The sequence below is a fragment of the Cupressus sempervirens genome, chromosome 3 (genome assembly GCF_028749045.1).
Source record: "Cupressus sempervirens isolate cs-2001-9-10 chromosome 3, ASM2874904v1, whole genome shotgun sequence".
In the NCBI taxonomy this organism is placed as follows: domain Eukaryota; kingdom Viridiplantae; phylum Streptophyta; class Pinopsida; order Cupressales; family Cupressaceae; genus Cupressus; species Cupressus sempervirens.
Window position 1 is genome coordinate 935406027 of NC_143120.1, and position 24399 is coordinate 935430425.

The window sequence follows — 24399 nt, forward strand, 5'->3', positions numbered from 1 at the left end:
CTAGGTGTCTGAAAGATTATGATCACCTTGTTATTATATACACCTCTTCACCATTCCATGGCTTCTTTGCCGGTGAATTCCTCGGTGTTCGTAAGATTATGTGCATTCTGATATTATCTATACCTCTTCACCAATTCTATGGCATCTTGCCGGTGAATTCCTCGGTGTTTCAAGTATTCTGAATTTGTTCGAAAAATTGTAATAGCATGTGCATTGTTGTTGATTCACACAATCAATCAAGTTTCCTTTAGTTAAAATCATAAATGTTGTATTCACAAGGATACTCAATGAAGATCTTCAAGGTTCTCAATGTAATGCAAGGGACCAACATCAAAATACCATAACTTATCTCAGTCGGCTAAGGATGGATACTCAAATCAGATTAGAATGGAGTTATGCCCTTGAAAACATATTTGCTTTAATCTCAGCCTATCATTTTATACTAACTGTCAATAGGCATTATATTCAATGGAAAACGAACTAAGAAATTCAATGACTATGGTATTTCACTCAACACTGGAAAGAGTAATCCGACTACAGTCGGGCTTTTACTTAGCAAAAACAAAAAAAAAAGAATTGAGTCATGTGACCTGTGATTTGAATATGGCTTTCTTGCCCTCAACCGGAACTCCTGTTCACCCACTAATTGATAATACAGTCGTTGGTAGAACTAAAGAAAAGTTGGGAAATTGGGGGTGAGAGAAATACTGAAGGTATCAGGCTGTGAACGTCCAACCCAGCCTAGAATGATTCACAGCAAACAGAGAAATGGAGAGGATAGCAGAATGAAAAGAGAAATGATCCTCTAATCAATTCATAGCTTCTTTAATGGTTCGTCGAGACTCCTCGGCTACCATCAGTTTTCAAGATGACCATTCGAATACAGCATAAATTCGAATTTGAAAAGGAGAGAATTAAAGGGGGAAAAGAAATAAAGAGGAGTTGAAGAGTTATAAACTTATTTTATTATTATAATATGCTCTTATACACATTCACATAAGTATATTGATGAGGTGACATCATTAGATTATATTATTATAATTTATTGGTGTCATTTCATTTTTATATTTATGTGTTCGTATTTAAGTGTTTATTATAATGATAAGATAATAAAATTTAATAATCAATCTCTAAAGGTATGTATTATATTTTAATTTAGATTATCTTTTTTTTATTATTATATTGTTTCCCTGATAGCTCATGCGGTCACATAATGTAACCTGTGGACAAGTCTTCGTATCCTTTCCAAGGAAGTCTTAGGTCATACCTGCCGATCCTAATGACTGAACCAAATGACCATCCTATTCTGATGAACTCATTTAGCAATGCTTCCCCTCTCTTCAACCTTCTGCTGCAATCACCCAAGCAAAACGTTCTCACCAAAACATTAATTCCATAGTAATTCAAAACAAAACATATCGATCGTTAATTCAAATCAAACAACTGCTAATCATCTAATAATAGAATTCAAATCAAACAATTGCTAATCATCTAATAATAGTTATAGGTTACTGTTCATTTCATCAATGTCTATAAATAACTAACTCATTTCACAAGATCATGAAAAGAAATAATTCGTTAACAGTTGGTACAACGTATATAAATAACTAACTCATCTCCCATGATCATGAAAAGAAATAATTCGTTAAAGTAACAGTTATGATCAAATTAAAAAATTTGGGCAAAATTTGGGATGTAACATCTTCAATAAGAAAGCTTTTCCTTTGTCGGAAGTCTCATGAAGACCTTTGAGATGTGCTCATATCTCGACAATTGTCTTGCCTGATAGAATTTGAGAGATTTGATCATCAGCCATGGATAATTTGAGAAGCATCACAACCTCTCGATTATTCAAATCCCATGTATTCTGATCAATACTAGGAGCTGTCGGACGCTTCGTAACACCCAGAACAAGTTGATCCGTATTCCAATATTCAAAATTTGCGATGATCCACTGCTTCCAAGTGCCATAATTTCGACCATTGAATTTTGAGTTGTGCTCGAGCAGAATGTTTGTTGAAGATGCCATGGCACGTTTTTCAATTTAAAAACGTGAAAATCTCTGAAGACACATTCTTCGAGGCAAAAAATGGAAGACCCAGAAAATTTGAACAGGGACCTAGAAGATAGCTCAAAAAACCCAAAGGAATATGTTGTCGATTTCTGGATCCGCTGGCTCAAAAATTGAAGCACAAAAATTGAGGTGCCTAGAAAAATCTAACAACCCAGTTGAGCTCTTGTAAAACCCACGAAGAATCTGGAATCAAAAAAAAATTTGAGCTCAAAAACTATGGTTTCAAGCAAAAAACCAGGTCGGCAGCCATGGAAATCAAATGAGCAAAAAAAATTACGGATTGGGACAAAACTTGCTTATTTTTGTTTGAGCGCTCGATTGGAGGTGGAGACGTCACTAAATAGTGCTAGAGATGTGGAGATTTATCTCTACAAATGGCAGATATGCAAATTTGAGGTCGCAAAAGTCATCTACAAATAAAAGCCATAAAAACACGACCCTTTGTGTTGGTAAATGTTACGGTTTTTGGACGCTAGCAAAGGAGAAATCGCCCTTTCCAAATGTGTGGTTCAAAATGCCTATAGAAAATGCGATTTGCAGAGAGATCCCATGGTGAGAATCGCAATCTTTAGATCCTCAATCCCTAGCTCACGATTTACAAACTATGTTCTTCCAAAAAACCTCAGCCTAAAAAAATGGTATTGTGCAGCAAATCAGTGAGGAAAAATTTATTTTGAAAATAATGATCTTAAAGTTTCAATTAAGATTAACCATGCTCTGATACCATATAACGAAGTAACTGGTAAAATACTTGCTTATAATTAATAGAGACCAAAAGCTCTTTATATACAAAAGAATTGAACGATGTTTCCTTAGGAAATGATTGTAAAGAATAGAAACATTCTATTCTAGCTGAAAGAAAGCTTGAATAATATTAGAATAGAAACATTCTAATATTTACACTAGATTACAAATAGATTACCATTAATTGATAATAGACAATTATCTATTATCGTACTACTATCTCCACAGGAAGATGGTCATCAACGTGTGTCTCCATGGGAGAATGGTAGTCCATGGGAAAATGGTCGTCCGTCTATGTCTCCATGGGAAACTGGTTGTCCGCTTGTGTCTCCGCAGGAAAATGGTAGTCCACAAGAAAATCCGCTTGCGGCTCCATGGGAGAATGGTAGTCCATGGGAAAATGTTCATCTGCCTGTGTCTCCATGGGAGAATGGTAGTCCACGGGAAAATGGTCATCCGACTATGTCTCCACGAGAGAATGGTAGTCTATGGGAAAATAGTCATCCACCTGTGTCTCCACAGGAGAATGGTAGTCCATGGGAAAATAGTCATCCACCTATGTCTCCACTAGAAAATGTTGTCTGTAAGAGAATGGTTGTCCACGGGGAAGTGTTTCGACCGAGGGAGTATGAGGTTTTTTGCGGGGACATGTTTCGTCCAAGGGAGAAAGCTTAGTCCACGGGAAATGGTTCCACGGATGCATGGGGTCCTTGGCAGTTTGCTTCTTCAAATTTGCATGTTTGCCAAATGTTTCTATCTGTTATGCATGGGCCTCTGCATACTACACGCCGAAAGTGATGATTATCAGGATACACAGCATTGAATTTGGAATTGCCTAGAATAGATAAAATGTTCGCAAGTTAGGTGAAGTTATTAAAAGAAACATCAATTATTCTGGAAAAATGAATGCTAGAGATTAGACATTGGTCGCATGATGAGTTCTTTTGTCCTAAACTCATTACTGATAATTAATGACAATAATGACTAAAAAATGTAACTGTTTGAAGAGCAAATGGGATGAAGGCACCTGGAAGAGGAGTCTTAGAAGATTTTTGAAGTCCAGATCATCGTTGTTTTTTTATATATGAAAGAAGAACTTAGACAAGAGTGTGTAGGATGAGTACAAGTATTTTGTGGACCGAAGACTAGATATTTTGGGGGATTCATTTTGAAGTGATGTCAATTGCTTGGGTGAGTTGAATATAGGGTGTAAACAAGGGATTACAAACTTGGTGGGATAGGCATATTTTCAAGGAGGAGGGACGTTTGCTGCAACGGTGTGAAAAATACATCATTTGTGGGGTCAGGTCTGATATAGGATGTTCAATTGCTGCACTTGTGAACTCATTCATGTAAGAACGGTTGTGCTGCTGCATATGTATTCTTTTCAATAGTGTTTTATTACTTTATGATAAAACAAGATTTAAACTGGTTGTAATACTATTGCTTCATCAGTTAGTTGGAGGTTGTGGCCTTTAGAGGTAGTTGCCTCAGTCTAATTAGGTTAAAGCCTGCTTTGTTCAGAAGTTTGGAGCCTTGGATGTACTGGGTTGGAGCCCACATTTGCAATGATTAGTGATACCGTGGTTTTTACCCAAAAGGGCTTCCACAAGATAAATCCTTGTGTCTTTGTTTCCTTTGTGTTCATTCAGTTGCATTTACTTTTAATTTTTTTAAATAATAATTCACCCCCTCCCCCTTTCAGCATTTCTTAAGTTTTTCACTGATCTTTCCTAAAGATAGAAACAACAAAAACCCATTAGACGATGTAGCTGAAGGAAAATACAAAAGAAAAGCTATGATTAGGTAATTGATGAAAGCATATTTTAATAAGGTTAGGCCTGAGGGTGATTTGGTGGATCCCGACGGTCTAACCCCATTGCACATTGCTACTTCACAAGGGAAAGCCCGAGTTGTGAAGGTTCTTTCCAACAATAGAGATTATGCAAGCAGAGGAGATATCCTATCAAAAATGACCTTCCACAAGGCATCAAAATGTGATGATGTGGATACAGTGGAAACTCTGTTAAACCATGATGCCCACCTTCTCAACAATGGTGATGGACGAGGGTCTTCTCTGCTTATGGAATTTGGCTCCAATGAAAATGTTTTCCCTTCACACAAAAAAGAGGGCAATGCAGGCAATCGAACCCGACCATGGATCAAATTTGCTTTAGGAAAAAGTGAAATTGGAATTGGTTTTCCAAATCCACCTTTTGAGAGAGAATATTGGTATGCCCATTTTGGGCTAAGATATGAATTTGCAAATTCTAATTCTATTTTTATTTTTTACAAACAAATAGCGAATTTGGGATTTCGAGTATTTGCATTTCCCAATTCCACCTCAATTCTTGCTACCAAACGAACCCTAAAAGATTAATAAAAATATGGAGATGAAGTCTCTTTATATAGAGAATAACTCAAAATAAATGGAAACTTTCTAAAAGGATGACAGCAGGAAAGTTTCCATATTATTTAGAAAGTAAATAATACTAAAACTTGCCTAAAAGATCAAATATCTGAAATGTCTAAATATCTAAATGACCATTAATATCGAATAACTTACTAATTTCCTCAATAGTAGCTTGCTTGGGGTTAAAATTTGGAGTCCAATCCTTAATGTAAAACCCTAGACCGCACATCATAAATTGCCCATTATACATAATCCGCTATTTTTCCATAGCATTGCCAATTATCACAAGAAAGAATCCATTTAGAAGGGTTTTCAAAGAAAGATGCTTACCCCAATTCCCATCACACCATTTACAAACCCCAAGATACTCTAGCCAGCTTCCACCCCATTTCATAAAGAAAGCCCTCTCTTTATACACTGAGACCGAGTCTCTCCATCCTTTGGCCTCTATACAGACAATAACCACTCTATTTTGAACCGTCTCCATTTTGTCTTTTACTTGGGATTGTTTGGCTTGTTTTCTGGTCTCCATTTGTTCTACTCAACACATTTGAAGCCATTGTGATTCCCCTAGAAGATCCGGCGAAACTCCCCAACTACTTTCGTCCTACCTTTGGAAGATCCTTAACCACCAGTTCTCCCCATTCATGTATGTCAGTTGTCTTTGACAAATCCTCCCAAACCTTTCTACCATCCATGGAAGCTTCGGTACCATCCATGGAAGCTTCGGCCTCTTAGAGACCCTACTGCTTTGTACCACTCCACAAATAATTTTTAAACCCTCTCAAACTTACTTCTACCCAAATAAGACCGAAACCTGATCCATACACTTGTTGCAGCTGCTTCTATATTGTACAGCTAAATGAAAAAGCAAGAGGTTTGCTTGGGGTTGCATCCAAGCAAGCACCTTTCAAGGGATCCGTTTTGAAAATCAGAATGTGATACATGCAAAAAAAATTCCTTGCAAAGATTGATAGATAGAATGAACGAATGAAGATTTTTAATGATGTCCATCAAACTAGGTAGTCTATGGGACTAGAGAAATTTAGCCCAAAGAGCACAAACTAAGCACCTGCCCAAGCCCGGAAGCAGCCCAAGGGTGGAAACTAATTCCTGCTGATCAGTTTTCTTCTGCTATTAATCTTGAACAAGTAATCTGCCATCCAAACAATCCACTCTTCTTCAAACAAGGTATTCAGAGACTCAACATTTAGGAATCCATATAGTTTCTTTGGATGTTGTCACAAGTTGTGCAATACATGATGTAATGACATTCTGTTTCTACTAATCCAGATATGTAAATAAGACAAACCTTATCATCCCATTCCTCTTTGGGTATCTTCCACCTCCCCGTTTCACACATATGATCCAATTCGATGCCTTTATGTAAGAAGATCTTTTAGCAGCAAAAATATTTAATCACCTCTTCTATTCTCTAGTTTTGACTTAGGCAATAAAAAATATGGGCCTATCTTCAATTAATGTCCCACCACGAAGCATTGCCAAGGAATATTAAGTCATTATTTATCCCCTTTAATGATTGCTAATGAATAATTAAATTTGTATTAGCAATAACTTAACCCCCTTTATTAACTTAATGCTTTAGCTATGGTAAGAATAGATAATAGGCTAGCATTATTGTTTATTTATTTAATTATGTATTGACATGCTAGGCAAAAAGGGGACATTACACATCCTTCTATTTGCAATTTGCACCCTTATGATGTTGGGTTCTATAATACCAACATTGTTGGCTTCACATAGAGTCGTAACTAGAATTGATAACTATTCCTCCAGCTTGACGGGGCCAACCTAAAATGCCTTCGCCATCTGCATAGTTTATACTATTTATCATAATGCAATTACAAATTTTGTATATGCTTGCAAAATATTATTTGTCTTCAATACCTTAATCCCTTTGTTTAGGATATTTTATTGTATTATAACATTTTCATATCCATTTAATATTCTTTTATACTTTAATTTGTATCATTAAATTCTATTTCAGAAAAGGGAAATCATACACCAAGTATAGATTTGTGTGTGATTATTTACTTAGATGAAATACTGCTCATTTAGAAAGCTTATAGTGAAAATTCAATGTATTTAAAGCAAGTTTTGAAAGAAAAAATGCAGGTGCTTAATGAGAAAAAACTTGACTCTGCACAACCACCACTTATTTATTTGAAGCACACTGTTAGAGATAAAGAGTTAACAACTCATCTAGCAAAAGTCAAATCCATTTTTATAGCCTAAGCCCTACATGACCAAGACTAAGGAGTCATATAGAAGTAGTTCAATACTTGTCACTAGTCATCAAGCACTTTCCACAAACCATGAGCATTCCATAACAGCTACTGGTAATTTCTTCTAAACATTGTAAAAACTAGCATTGCCTCTCACAAATTTTATGCTTTACATAAACCAATGTTTTTCCATTTGTGGAGAGAGAGAGAGAGAGAGAGAGAGAGAGAGAGAGAGAGAGAGAACCTCATGAAGGGGAGTCTTGCCCCTCTTGTCCCTTGAATTGGGATCTACACCTGTCTGTTCAATGTCAAAATATATTGTACTGAGAACAACAGTGTATAAGTGGATAACTAGATGAAGCATTACTTATAAGAATGTGCTGAACAATACATCGGGCAGTCAAAAATTAAAGGTTACAAAAAAAATCCATCATCTAATCATATTTGAAAGATACAAACACAGGATTTTAGGTGCATAGATTATTGGCATTCAGAGAATAACATGGAATTAAAAGGCCTGTAATAAATAATAAGTTTCTTGTATATTTCATTGTAGACGCTAAAAATACAGAATACAATAGGAGAACATCCTTGATAATAAATATACATAATTCACAGAGCCCTAGGCGGTATCATACCTGGCTGACAAATGATACCTATCGTAAATAGTCATTTAAAAATGGGAAATATAACTTATGGCCTTAATGAAGAAAACATTTTTTGAAGTATAGAAACACATTAACATATTCTTTGTCAGATGATCAACAAAGAACAATTAAGATACAATAATCTTAACAGTAATGTGTATTCACTAATTACTAGCCACATGGAAAATGATAAAAGATAAGGTAAGTAACAATAAATAACCATGTTAAAGCTTTGAAGACAGTCTGCTATGCTTATCAAAGAAAATTTATAAAATAAACAATTGAACAAGCAACAAGCACCCATCTTTGATATCGATAAATGGAATGTGTAGCAAAGATAAAGAGAGTTAAGTGTCTCAATACGGAGGTCACGAGAACTTAATGAAAAACATAAAAAATATGATATTATCTACCTAAGAAGAAGTGACAGATTGCCTTCATTGCAAACTATGTCAAAGTGGAATAAAACTAGAGCCAAGTCTACCTAACAAATGACAGAATCTAAAGAGTCCTAGTGATAGTTCAATAGATCAAAACCACCACTAATCATGTACTCACTCCAAAACTCTGAAATGTTGCTGCGCAGTTGCAGATGTCTGGGCTTAATCCCAAGAAATCAGACCTTGCTCAGGTAACTCATTCTTTTCAACCAAAAGTTGTGAGTTTGTTAATTTATTGATAGCGATAGCAATGGCAATAATAGAATAATACGGCTCAATTGCTTGAGCGAGAGAAGGGGATGACCAGCCCAATGGTCAGCTTATTCCTACCATAGGCATGGACATCAGTCAATGGTGACATGACAGCACTGAGTGAAGGGTTCAATCACTCTCTATTCTATTATTGGCAGGGTTGAAGCCTCTCCTTGCCTATTCTAGGCCAGGGTTTGCATGCACTCTGCTTCAAATGATCTTCCACTTGAAAATCATGATAAAAATGGTAATCATGATTTCTGGCAAAAAAATTCCTATTATATTATGATAATTTTCATTTTTTATTGGCAGGACTTTATAATGGTTCTGCCACTAGAAATTGTGCCACTTATGACAGATTTATTCACTATCAACTAAAGGCATGATTTGGATTAAGATTACCAGCTCTGGATCAAAAATGTGTCTTTACCTTGGCATAGCCATCTAACTTGGGGCCAAACCTTAAGACTTATCCATCTCTTTTATGTTGGTGAGCTTTAAAACTAACATTGCCACTTTTTGGGACACTGGACTGATTTTTTAAGGCATTGCCAACAGAAAACTGTGCTCAGACCTTGCTCGTGGTTTGCTTCTCCTAACTATGCCATCTTTGAATTTCACTAATCTTTACCATACCTTCATATGCTCGTATCAAGTTCCTCCAAACAATTTTCTCATGTTTTTCCAGATGAAACTTCTTCCATTATTTCTCAGTGAGCAAAGCTGAAGGAGCTGTTTGCATTTGTCCAGACTTCCCATCTTTCTTTTCCATAATTTTCACAGTATAGAGTTTTGTTGAAACATATTTTCCTTACAAAATGTTAGTTTGAGAAGACAACACAATCTTGAGTCTTGACTGGAAGGAAAAAAAAATTACTAGCACTAATCTCAGAAAAGAAGATCTGAAACTGAAGTCTTATAGGGGTACCAACCAAAAAATGGTGTCAATTTTCATTTTCTTAATTCTCGTACAATTCTTAGGTGCCAATAATTTTCTGCTTTGCCAATTTTAAACATGCCATGTTTTAATAAGCCAATTGCTACCATAGATATTGACTAACCCCAGTTATTTATGAGTCTGCCTAAGTTTCATTTGAATATAAGTGTAACGTTTCGTTTTCCCTTCCGACACGTTCCAACAATGAAATGGTTATCAATCATTCACCAAATGTGCAATGAAAAGAGCGTAAGGTGGTGTATGACAGGCAGTGAACACAATGGAGGCCGTACGGTGGTATTGGGATGCAATTAGGAGCCGTACGGGGCTTCTAATATGACCGTACGGTATTAGGGAGATGTTCTACGGACCGTGTCCATATGGTGTTGATCTGGAGTAGTGAGGAAGGTGGAGTGCAATGTTGTATGGTATGTGGAGTGGAAACCATGAGACAGGAGGGATGAATAGGCCGTAGAATGGAGCAGCAGCTGATTAAGCCATACAGTAGGTGTTGTTTAAAGCAAGGAATTGGTAATGGGTCATATAGTGTAAGAGATTGAGCTACACTAGATACCAGAGCAATACATTCACCAACTACGCTAATTTATACCAAAACAATTGATTCAATCTGATTCCAAAGATGTATATATGAATCTACAACAAAGATGGTGCTCCGATTTGCCAGATCCAAGCAAAGTAATACACAGACAAAATAAGGTGAGGGTTGAATCCCACCAAAATTGAAATAGTCAAGTAGGCAAGATCTTTCACTTCCGAAATGGCGAACAATACTGAACTCCAACAGGAGTTCGCATTCAAAGAGAATAATCAAAATCGCCTACATACTACTTCCTACATGCCGTGCTTAAATACCCTTCGGAGAAACTTCCCAAGGGTTTACAAAGATAGCCGACAGCCACTCCTATGGAAACAATTAAATAAAAAATGGGTCCGAGATGTACTAAATCAATCGGCCCATAAACAAAGGTTTGACTAATTATTTATTTTATGATGGGAACATTACAATAAGTTCCAATATTTACACCTTTATCTGATAACACTAATACATGTACAAATGAACATGCAACAAAATAAATACAAAATTGAGAAACAAATGTATAGTAGGCAATGCTTTTATTTGTATGGAATTTATCTAGCCAGGGACCAAATCCTTTCTCCAACTATAAGAAATATATCAAAAGTGCCCAACACTAGTTAAACAAAACATAGCCATCAACAACCACTTACAACTAACTCAAAAGAGCTGCGTATAAGGAAACAAAAGACCAACAAACCATAGAAAGTTGAGTCTTATGAACTATGACTAATTTTAAAATCAATTAGTGATTTAGTTTCACAAAGTAATTTTTAAAATACATGTACCTTAATTTTTTACTGGATTGCACCTTCATAAATTTGATGTGATATCAAATCAGGTATCTATATTGTTGCATTGCTACACAACTATCAACGGTAAGCCCTTCTGTACATGCTTTGTCATGACCATCCATCAAATTGATTGACTAAACCTGACTATCATATTGTATCTTGCCTCCAGTCCTATTTTAAGCTTGGTTTTCCCTTGGTCGTGTTGAGCAAACAGTTTTCTGATAATCATATGTGAAAAAGCTCACAAGGCAATAGTGTTTTGAGTGATAAGGTCACTGGTGGAGGCACAAAATACAAGTTTAAATGGATTAATGACTTTTAAGACACACCAGGCCTAAAAAATAGAAGAACATTTGAAAGAAAAGCATCATCCCTATATATGTATTTGCACCAAAAGAATCTTGATGTTTGTATAACTTGGTGTCTTTCTTTTGTTATCAATATATCATTATATGTTAACTCAGGGTCACTAATGGCCTTTCCAATCAGTTTACAAAAGCTTGTCCATTCTCAGTCTTCTTTTAGCTAACCATTCTTGCAGAGTGATCAAGGTTGACTATTCCAATTGAAAAAATTGGGATTCTTGTTAGTGATGACTGCAACAATTAAAAATTAATGTGAGTTTGCAAAGGCAATGAGAGTTTCAACAAACAATATGGGGAAGTAGTGGACAGACTCCTCTAAAAGTCCCTGATATTGAGAAAACTCAGTTGCCCTCCACTCAAGAAGATAGCAAATATGTTATGAAACTGCACCTGGGAAGAAATTAGATGGCAAGCAGCTTGACAAAATGTGCCTAGGGCATGAAATGTGCCACCACTGAAATGCACCAAGGATGAAATTGAATGACAAGATAAAGTGAGATACACTTTTGTAGTGACAAAGCCATTACAAAACGGCAGAGGCGTTACCAATCCACACCTAAAAGGCATGATGGCATCTAAATTATATTGTGGTAGACTTTTAGAGTGGCAGTGCTACCTAAAAACTCCTCCAAACATTATCTGAGTGGCAAAAGTCAAATGAATATGTGCCAAGTTTAAGTCAAGTGACAAGGACATTATGAAAGTGTGCCTAAGGGAAAGGATGATATAATCAATGAAGTTGACACTTTCTTGGGGTGGCAGCTCTAGGGAGAGGAGATAAGATAATTTTATTAATGTCCAACAAAAGGGTCTAGTGGACTGCCAAGAACCATCCAGCAACCCAGCATACAAAAGGAGTGCCAAACTATGTCCAGAAGAAAGATAGAGCAAAAAGAAAAGAACCAAGGAACCAAACCAACAACCAGCAAGCAGAGCCACCAAGCTAGAAACCACAACCAGCTAAATGTTCCGATCATCGGGAAAAGGTCTAGAGTCGATGGATAGGCTGTGGAATAGGAAACCCCAAGATACCTTCAAGAGCCCCTGAAAGAGATGGAAGTAGAAGAAGATTGTTGTTGAATGGAAGATTTGTGCAGTCTCACAGCCCTAGGAAACCCCAATGGGGGATCCAAAGCCCACTTGGTGCCCTGCATGGGGAGAACCATAGTGAAGAATAAGGTGATGGGCTGGTCATACTATGATCTCAGGGGGAAAAGCCTCTACATGGTGAGGTCCTGAGGCCTTTGTGTCTCCTGAAGATAGAGAGAAAGGCACCTCTCATTTGTATAAGTGAAGAAAGTTGAGAGAGATTGGGCCTCTCTGAATAAGCAATAGAATCTTACTCTAATCTCATAGTAAATGGGGCAGTAAAAGATGAAGTGAGTCTATGTCTCAGCCTCCCACAAATCACATAGCTTACAAATCCTATCCTCCCTTGCCATATGGTAATCAGTTTGGATGCAGAGCCGATGAGAACCCACTCTGAAAGAACCAAGAGAGATACGCAAGGCATGAGACCAATCATGAGATAGGTATGAGGGACCCACAATGACCTTAAACTATAACTCAAAAAAATGCTCCACATAGAATGCCATCATTGAATGAAGCCCCTCCTGGGGGACAAGTCCAAGTAGTGTGAATATACTCTATAAATGTCCATCTTGATATGTATGCTTAGCTCCTGTTAGGATGGTAGAAGATGAGATGGGGCGTCCAAGGAGTAATGGATGTGAACAATGTTTTGTGGGGTAAACTATCTACACCTCATAACACACCACAGAAGAATGTTTTGAGCCCTCTCAACAGAGGCCAGTCCAAATCTACTAGGGGCAGCCCCCTGATGGAGCCCGAAAATTTTGCCTCCATTTTTGATCTTAATGAGTGAGAATATGAAGCCTGGAGCCTAGATTTTCACAAGAGTTAGAGTTTCCAGTCGTGAAGCATGTTGGAGATCAATATTCTATTTTCAGATTATAATAAGGATTACTCACTTCAAACAAAAGCTTGTTTACAGATTCTTACATGAACACTCTACAAATGTAAAATTTTGCATGTGGCATATACAGGAAGTATTAAGTGTTATCTTTGGTAAAGGCTATCATAGACAGGGAAGATCAGAAGCCCGAGCAAGCTCTTACCTCTAGAATTGTTATACCAGCCTCAGGAATGTTTGAAGGTTGCCTTTATCTGGAGTAGGCAGATTTTGGTGCCCAAGTTTTCTACCAAGACATAGCAGATAAGAAGAAGGCATGGATTTGATTTCAGTTTGTTATTGTTCAGGCTTGTTAATAATATGCAGCAAATAGATTAGGCATGTGTACAGAGGCAAAGATGTTAATAAGACCAGATCAAATTGTATGTCCAGAAATAATGGTCATTACGTTACCTGCTGACAGTAAATTTTTTAGGTGTATAATCCACACAATTCATATATATATATATATATATATATTTCTGAGCCAGTCAGACCTTGAGGTTTATTTAAGAGGAAGTGGTCAGGTATGAATTTGTAATGCATGACATAGCATCAATGGAGTTACAGACACCTCTAATAGAGCCCTTCAGATTTGTGGTGTATTTCTTTAGTGTTAATAATTGTTGATGCTTGTTTATTGAAGAAGCTGAGAAGTCTCCAATGATTGCCCGAATGGATTGATAATTTAATAGGTCTTCAGATTTTGATAATGAATAAATTGCAAGAGTTATCTGAGCAAAGATACAGGTTTGGCTCCAATTATTTGTTGCTCCCTGTTAGTGCGCCCAAGTACTCACGTCACACCAATCATCATGACGGTTTCATGAATTTCGTGCATGAGATGAGGAGGTGAATTATTTTCCTTCAGGCTTTGATGAATTCTAGCACTCAGAAAGGGCACCTCATCCATGAAATCCTGCCAGTAGTGCAAGTGAAGAAAGAGTCATCCAAGATAAAAATAAAAATAACCACAAGCAGCCCGGTGAACAATATCAGACAGGAAAGATTTATTCAACGTTTTGCTGATGTGAGGGTAACTGATGAGAATCAGGAGTATATGAATATTGTTATGCAGAGCAGAGCATGTACCACGCTTTTATATGCAGCGACCTGCTACCTTTGATTGTAAGTTGTTTATTGATCAATTTGCCAAGACCATAACCCGTCTTGCCATCAGAAGATATATTCAGTTTATTCATGATATTTTTCATTGTCACTCCAAAGTAACATGCAAAAGTACTCCTGCGTTGTTAAATGGAAATTTAGATAATAGACTTGAGGAAGATGTAATAGAAAGTCGTCAATAGAAGGCATGATTAGTAAGAGTGTCCACCGATAAATGCATATGATGGAATATGTCGAGTGAATTCTTCAGCGAGGAAATTGTACATAATAAAAGGTATGTGTTACGTGCCACATCTCAGCTATGGTGATTGTTACCCTTAACGGAACTCACAAGCCTTCGCATCCTGGTTATTAGCGGAAAATAAGGAGGTATTCACGGGAAGAGGAAATAGGCAGCGTCAACAAGATCTTTTGGTAAGTATTTCCCATAAATTGTTTACACTTACTTACAGTGCTTTGTGTATGTTTTGGCAGGTTGCGCTCAAACGTGGGAGCCATCACGTGTTGGAGACTCTGGAAAGGAAGATACTTAAGTCGTGGGAGGTTTGACACCTGACAGATAGAGGAATCGCTAGATGTTGGAGAGGTCTGCACAGATGTGAGGCGGATATTGCAGATTATTGGCCATGAATCATTGTTAGATGGATGGAAATTCCATCAATTATTGTGAACCATGGGAAAGATATAACTGCCTGTTACAATTTGATTCGTATAAAAAATTTAAATGTGGATTAGTTTTAGCGAAGAGGTGCAATGTTTGAAAACATAACCGGTGCCCTTTGGACATTTATAAATATATGTAAAGTAGAACCAAGGACAACAACATTCAATTTTCATATTTGAAACTTTTTCTTAGCCTGTTTTATGATATGTTATATCTTCTCATCGGCAACGGAGTGACTTGTTGAACCAAGCTTGTGGATAGTGGATTTTTGAGTCAATCTCATTCGGTCCTGATATATTTGCTGTAGATAGATCATCCTTAGGGAGTGTCTCTACTTTTAATTTTTCAGGCATAATCTGTAAGCGCATTTATTTTATCTGCATTAGAGTTTAACTCATTATTAAATTGTGTCCTTTATAAATGTCTTTTATTTATATTTTATACATATTTTAATATTCAGAATAGTGGACGGGATCATTATTGCATTATAAATTTGATAATCATAAATATTGTGAAATAATTTATTGTTTCCGTATTTATGTCTAACTTGTCTCAGTAAGAGTTAAAGTGCATTTTAGACTTATTTAAAATTGCATTTAAATAATCGATCCATCGCGTCTGATTATTAAAATTATTTATAATTCAAATATATTAGATTTTATAAAGTTGTACGTTTCAATTGATAATTTTGACTCTATTGCCTATTTAATTAGGCACTAGTGTTTTACTCCTGATTCATAATCCATATGCTGGCAATTGTTTAATTTCTTGCCTTTGAGAAAGTAATATATTCATATGATGCATTAATCTATATTCATACTTTATTTAAAACATTATTTCAATCATTTATTTTTGTTCTCAATTCATATATCACAAGTTTAAAGTTTTTCTATATTTCTTGCCATTTGGAAATATTTATTGTGTTTGTGCTTTGATTGATCTGTTTTAAGTGTCTTGGATCTAAGTGTTTCATCCAAGATTAGGTGCACCCGCCTCGGTCTTGCAGAGCCAGAAGCGCAGGGGATTTAGATCACAATTAATTGATCCCGTCAAGTTGGCCTTAACCAGTTGGATATCCCAGCATCGAGCAGGCAAGGCTCGTAGGATTCCAATCTGCGGTTTTGGGAACCAACACCCCTAAACCACGAAACCATAGAGCAGAGTAGGTTGGATCGAAGTATCCATAAGAGTCACCTTGGACCTAGTGTCCTGGAAGTGATGTCTAAAGCACTATCTCTCAACAAGGGTAAGAGAGCCACAGCCCTTGTTGATACAAGGTTGGACCACCAAACTCAGGCTAAAGCAAGGGCCCAAAAACTTGACCCCCACATAGATGTAAGAGGAAGCAATCTCGATCTCCTCGCCCTGAAATAAAAAGCGGAGGTGAGGTTTTAAGGCAATTGAAGACCATCACCTTGATCTTGCTTAGGTTCACTATCATTTGTCAAAGGTCACAAAAAGAAGCAAGGCCATCAAGAAGCCTTTGCAAGCTAGCAAGGGAGGAGACCATGAGGAACACGTCATCAACAAAGAGCAGGATAGACATAAGCACTTGGTGTAAGTAATAGTTGTCCTTGAGAAGAGAGTGTGCCTAAAGGGGCTACTCCAGCTCATCAATGTAGAATCGAAACAAAGTGGGGGAAAGAGGGCAGCCCTGCTTCACCACAATGGTGTTGCGGATGAATTCAAACACCCCGTGAGGGGTCCTAATACGACCAACCATTGTCTCATACAGTGTCATCATGCCACTCAAGAGAGTTGCCAAAACACCATTGTCAAATTCTTTGGAATAGAACTGTTCTAGGGACGAAGTCGACCGCCTTGCAGAAATCCACAAAGCAATAGTAAACCTTTGAGGGGCGATTGCGAACTTCCTCAAAGTTCCATCTAAGTTCCGAATGTGGCAAATGCCTTATGAGAAAGTGTCAGCAGCTTATAAGAGAAGTCAAATCCTAAAAAGCACATTTTATACATGGCAAAACCACTAACAATCCCATGTCCATCTTAAAGATGTAAATTAAGAAATTTTAGGCACACTTTATTGGTGGCATTGAAAACATGAAATATCCACAAAGTATGTTTTAAAGGGTGCAACTTGTCAAGGGTTTTCCCACAAATATGCAACACATTAGGATTCCAAAAAGTGGTAAATGCATCAAGAAATTGTCTTTCCCTATCTAGGTTAGCTGAAAATGAAATCAAGAGTTAAAAAAATGCAACCCTATGCATAAAAGTATTGTTCGTCTCTCAATCCAAACACCCATTTTAGTCCTGATCCTAGGGAAAAGCTAGATGTGTTATACTTCTTTTTGAAAAGCAAAGGTTATGGTTGTCTGACCTATTGTAACAATAGAAACATGTTTCAATCGTCTGTTAAAGATCTTTTCCTGACAGCCACTTATTTAATTCATCTAATGTTCTTAGAGGACCTTTGGACTTTATATTCCTAAGTTACTTTTAGTAACTTAAATGATGTATCTTAAGTCATCGTGGGGGTGCTTTTTGTAATCCTAATGTTATAACTTAATGTTTGTACCCTTTGTCGCGTCTAGCCTTTATAATTCCCCTAAGTCTTAAGTTTTGTGGTTGGCATGTGTTTTTATTTCCTCAAGTAGGTCCGTGAAAGATCAATGGTTGTTGCATTTTCGGATGTCTAACAGGTAGTCATCCAAAAAACATGGGATGCATACACGTGGCATAGGCGGGCCCAATCTTCTAATTGGATCACATAAACAAAGGAAGAGAATCAATGGCTGTCATGTTTTCAGAGATCTGACTCTTTGTCTTCCGAAAACATGAGTTGATTCCACATGTCTCAGGCATTGTGTAATGAACCGGTTGGGCCCAGTTCTTATTTCTTCCATTCTATTGGCAAGTAGTTCTGACACAATATACAAGATTTTTCCGTTTGGAGTGATCAACGGTGATAAAACGCTTAATCGGTGGGGTCATTCGACGCTAAAGGATAGTGGGTTACATAGAACCAATGGCTATCGTGTTTTCGGATCTTTGAAACTTTCTCCTAAAAACACGAGATTTGGATGCTGCACAATGTGTCTCGTCAAAAGTATGTCAATGGGACTTGCGATTGTCAAAGGGCCCCATCTGTCGATTGGACCACGTTAAGCTTACGAGGATTTGTGTCAATGGGGCCAGAGTAATATTAATATAAATGGAACCACGGATAAAATCAACGGCTCTCGTGTTTTCAGAGTCCTGATAAATAGTTTCCCAAAAACACAAGATCCTACCGCATGTCTAATGGACGAGTTCTCAGCAATGATTAAAAAGCGATCAACTAATGGTCTATTCCTTTTGCATGTGACAAAAACCAGCAAAGATCTTTTAAAAGAAAAGTAAAGTTGCTTGAAGGATAATGCAGTTGTAACAAAGTTTTTATCATGCATTAGGAGATGATCGATGGCCCTCATGTTTTCGTTTCTCTGAGAAAACTTTTTTTGAAAACACGAGATGATGCCACGTAACTTCTCCAAATAAAAGTTGAAATGTCAAAGCTTTCTTACGTGGCGTCATTCTTTTCTCTGATTGGACAAAGGGACAGACCCAACTGTTGACAAAGATTTTTCAACTAAGGTCAAGAATATTGTGAGTTATCCATGTCAGGTAGATGATGATCGACAGTGAAGGTTTGAAATTGAAGAAAGGCGTATAGAGATGACTGTTTCATTAATGTGTGAATTACTCTGCACACTTCGCAGTCTTAGAGCTTCGTTGATGAGTTTTAAAGCTGATTTCTCATAGATTTGTTTTATTTTGCTGCTTTATGTGATCATTGTGAAGCTGAAAATGCACAAAGCCAGGGATTTTGCAAACTTAAGGCAAACTTGCAAAGGAGAGTTCCAAGTAAGTTTGTGCCCTAATTTTGAAAATTTAGCTTGTGTTTCTTCCCATAAGTTTGTCAGTATGGTTCTCTTGTGGTGAATTTTGGTGTTGCTTTTAAACAATCAAAAACCAAGTTATGTCTACAAATTATATCAAAACCCTAGTGATTTTATAATTGAAGAATTGTGTCAAAATACCTCCCAAAGCCCACTCTAGTAAATTTAACTACTTCAACAAACACCTTCAAGAAGATTTCCTCGACCAATTCCCAGGTTCGAAGGAGAAGAAAATAGCCCTAGATGATTGGAAAAACCTAGGTGTAGAAATATGCACTGGTTTGAAAGATAAATATGGTCTAATTAAGAATATACACATGCTAAGGACGGAGTTGGAAATCTTTAGGCAGTGGTATGGACAGGCAAACATCTGAACCCCTTTGTATAATGTCTAGCAGTATGATCTTGGTAAACTAGAGGTTCCCAGTGTATTCATGATGAGGATTTATTGCTTCAATTGGCTGACAAATATGACCCAATCACTCAAGAGATCAGGGATTTGGATAGGGGTGTCCTAGTAAAAATAAATGCAAAATAAATTAGAAAAGCTTTTGATCACCATTAGGCTCTAGATGCTACTGATGACATTGATTTTGCAAAGTTTGAGAAGCCATATTTTAACACTAATGTTAATGCCTTGAGAGTCACAAATGCCTTTTTGGGGACTGCAGAGGGAGTTAAACTCACATCTGAGGTTTTAGGGGCTGGGGTGAGTAATGTTGAAATTTTTAATGACATTATGAAGGATACCGACACAACTTTATATCAAGTGTTGGGGCTATCAAACAAGGGAAAATTTGTCAGAGCTACCCTTTGGATGTGCTTAGGATTCAAATAGGTGGTTTTGTGACTATATATGACTATGCTTCTTATCTAGAAGAGAAGATTAATGAAGTATTGACAGCTCTGCGCAAGGGAGAGGCACTAGAATTTCTATGGTACACCTTGCTCATGCACCTAATTTTGTATCACAACATGGCTCACTTCAGACAGTTTATGACCTTGGAGCTTAAGAGGGATGGTAAGCTACTACCAATCCAATTATGGTCAACCATCATGTCCCCTAATTGGCATGATTCAGGTTTTGTTTTGTTTGAGAATCAGTTTAGAAGACCATTAAGGATGAAGCTTATGTCGATAATTGAGGGGGTCCCAAGCCCTCAGATGCTTTTATTGAGACCAATTGATTACAATTTTGCTCATCCCTTATCTCACCAATGGGGAGATGTTTATTTCTACCCTCACACCGTTGTCTTTAGAATTTATTATTTCCCAGGAAGACCTTTGGTAATGCCTAGAAATGTTCCCATGAGAAACAGATTCTTGGAAAATCATGAGACGGATCGAGGAGTTACAAGACACTGACCTTCCCCCTAGGGCAAATAAGGGCACTTTCTTCCCAGACTTAACTGTTTTCCACCATTTTGCAATGATCAAGGGAGGTTGGTGTTGATGTTTGGTAGCTTCAATCAGATAAAACTATATATAATTATCAAGGTTGCATGGGTACGTGGGTACGGGAACGGGAACGGGTACGGGAGCGGGTACGGGTACGCATATTTTTCAAAATAGGGGATGGGGGTACGTGTGTAAGCCTAATTTTTTCTATATAATTAATATTTTATAGAAAATATAAAAATCAAAATATCTGTCATGAGTCATGACATTGAGCATTCAAAACAAGAAATTTGAAAATATAAGCCATAAGTCAAATATATATATATATGCTATTGCTGAATGTTTAAAGTATTTTTCATAATTGGGGACGGAGGTACTTGGGTATGTCAAACTTACTTAAAAATTACACTTTTATATTTATAAAAAATCTGATTTTATGAGTCATGACAATGGTTTTTCAAAACAAGAACAGTGATAAAGTTTGCAAATGTAATGTACTGTTTTCAGTTTCAGATTTGCTATATGTTTGAAATAATAATACATGATAAATGCTTAGATGCATAACAAAGAAGGCAGACTTTAAACATGAACAAGAAGATCCTAAACCATATGAAAATGACATATTGCAAATGATAAACTTTTAACTTGAACAGTGATAAAGTTTATTGTTAGTGAGTATCAAAGTTTCAAACTGATTTGGTTTTGAATTGAGTTTGATAAACAACAAGCTAATACAAAAACAAAAAACCAAAAAAAAAAATCAGAATCTTAATCAAGGTCCTTAGCTATGATGCTCTCCACCGAGTACCCGGTACGTGGGATACGTGTACCCGGTACTTGGGTACGTGGGTACGAGTACCAGGGGTGTGGGTACGAGTACCCATGCAACCTTGATAATTATATGTGAGATATAAGTTATATATATGTGTGTGTGTGTTCATCATATAAGAGATATAAATTTATTGTTATATGAAAGAAATTAATATAATATATATACAATATTAAAGTTTTTATTATATAATTATCTAATTAATGAATAGACATGTCCCATGAAGGGACATGTCTCTTCATGGCTTATTCTCATTATATATTTAAGAGGTCGATGCCATTTGGAAAACACATACCTAATAAAGTAGTGCTTAGTACATTTGCAACAAATCTAAAACTCAACATGGTATCAAAGCTTGGTTGCAAATGTGAGAAAATCAAAGATACAATAATGTGGGATGCACAAACTTATTTGTGGAGTAATCAATAAGAAATGATAGAGTTTGAAGTAGAAAAATTGCACTCACTGGTTTCTTCGTTTCCTTCTACGGTTTGATAAACATAGTTACAATATACTCATGTTGTCTTTATAACGCAAATCATATGACTCGTCAAGATGAACTTAATCAATTTAGTCATGCCTAGAAGGAAATTGTTGGTGTGATTCTATATCTTCAAATACGTTAAATCATGGTTTGTGAGAAAGAAGATTATCTCATTCCATGCGAAAGGAGTATGACAACCAATACCAAACATTATGATCAAGGGGGATAATTAAATAGTTGGACCTGTGTTAATAACACCATATGACAATGGGGCTTTGTTGCATAACTTTTGTATTCAATAAATCGAGCATTGTAACTCTCCAGATGCTTCGTTGCTTTGTCTACAACATTTTGCAACTCCACTTCATTAGTTTTGTCCAAGTCAATGCTCAACATCACATTTTTGCAGCACACGAACAGAAACTGCAGTGTCGAGTTGTGGCAGTCGGTTACCCATAGAACATCTCCTACCTGATACTGATACAACCTTCTATCGTAACAAAGAACATAACTATGTTGATGATTAAGACACAAGGATGATCAATTATGAACCATTTAGGGATGGTGTAAGACACTTCCTATGGTTTTGTGACTAGATAGAGATTGAGGCCGAAGTAGCACTCTGAGGAGGCGTACATCGTACACAACTGAGGTAATCTAACACTATATAAATCTAGGGTTGGAATGTACTAGGCCATGGCGCATGCCACGATCATCTCTAGGTACTTTGAATTAGGCCAAAGTCGCTTGATTGTTCCCTCCCATGACTCCCTTGAGCATTCATTCTCCATGAGGTCTGCCATCTTAGGATTGGGAGTCAATATGTTCATCATGACCTCTCTTAATGAAGGATCCCTCAATTGTTCCTCGCTTGGGCTTCCCATTTGAATGTCATGGCAATGTGATCGCTAATGTTGTTCGAGGAAACAAATTGCTTTGAGCAAGCCCGAGGCAAAGACGACTCCTGCTCTCAGAACTTGCTTGTGTTAGGCAAGGCCGGAGAGGAGTTGAGCCTACATGCTGTGGTGAGAATCAAGGCACAAGATGGCCTCCATGGGGCGTGGCAAGAGTAAATCCCAGCACACTCCAATCATATTGAACTACGTGTTGAGCAGGGTACGAAGAGAGGTGATTAAAAGAAAGGCGTCACTTAAGTTTGGACAGGACCCACATCACCACAAGGGTAAGGTAAGTCAAGATAATTGGAGGCATGCTATACTATGTGAAAATAAGATTAAGAAATTATCCTTGCAAGTATAATATGATTATACTAACATTGTTATGATTACTAATCAGTTACACACACACACACACACATATATATATATAGGATTAATGATAACATTAAATATTAGATAGAGTGATAATAGATATCGAATAATATGTTTAAAATATATAGATCACAATATATTGAGGGTTGAATTTATGCATATATGTTTAAAGCATATATTTAAATTAGATATTATCTATATTTTTTGGCATGATATTATCATTATTTTGGTATTTTAATACATACTATAAGAACTATTTGCCTTGATCTTTTCTTCCGAGTATAATTTTGCAGGAAGAGTAAGATTGAAATTCAGAGGGAGTTTGAAATTTCATTAGAGGCAACCTTGAAAGAGAGGGAGCAGATAGAGGATATGATTCAGCCAACCTTCAGTGATCTCGGTCACATTGATTCAGAGGGAGTAAACCATACTGAGATGAATTCTCCAGTGATCGATAAATTGTAGCAGTCAAGAGGACTGTGACTCATGAATTTACCTCAAGACTATGTGACTTTAACCAGGCCTAACCCTATGTGTACATCATGAGGAAGTGACAGACTTCCAAATGATTATCACCTGTATTTGTATGAGTTATTGAAAGGTGGCGATCTTACAATTACTTAATTTTCTATTATGATGAATATCTTACGATGTCTATGCAGATCATGATAGATTATACTTTGCATGGTGGATGTTTATATGGTAAGCATTATGAGAATGCGTGTGCACACACCTTATTAAGATTTTTTGAGCACATGGTGAATGTTATGTAAATTGATATTATGGAAGGCCATTACATAGTGTACTTGGTGAATATCACGCAACTTGATGTTCTAGAAGGCCATTACTTAGAGTACTTTGTGAATATCACGCGTTATGATGTTTTGGAAGGCCATTACTTACAGTACTTGGTGAATATCTTCCATCTCAACATTTTGGAAGGCCATTACTCAAAGCGTATTTGGTGAATATCACTGATATTCTGGGAGACAAGTACTCATGATATTAGATGTGGTATCAAACATTTTTGAGTAATTGGTGAATATCATGCATTCTTGGAGACCAATACTCTTGATATCAGAGGTAAAATCAAACTATTCGAGTACTTGGTGAATATCGAATGTCGATATTCTGGGAGACCAATACTTATAATATCAAATGTGATATCAAACCTTATTTGAGTACTTGGTGAATATAATGTGTTGCTATTCTAAAAGACCAATACTCTTGATATCAAATGTGATATC

General features: G+C 36.8%; 1 protein-coding gene across 4 annotated transcripts in view; it reads right to left on the reverse strand.

Moving 5' to 3' along the window:
- The window catches only part of LOC149569825 (uncharacterized), a 217515-nt gene that overhangs the window by 143836 nt on the left and 49280 nt on the right, over nucleotides 1-24399 (reverse strand). For all 4 annotated transcript variants that reach the window (XM_089822553.1, XM_089822549.1, XM_089822548.1 and 1 more), the window contains exon 3: nucleotides 7722-7775. In XM_089822553.1, the coding sequence (XP_089678679.1) occupies nucleotides 7722-7775 (54 nt within the window). The remainder of the gene's footprint in view (nucleotides 1-7721; nucleotides 7776-24399) is intronic.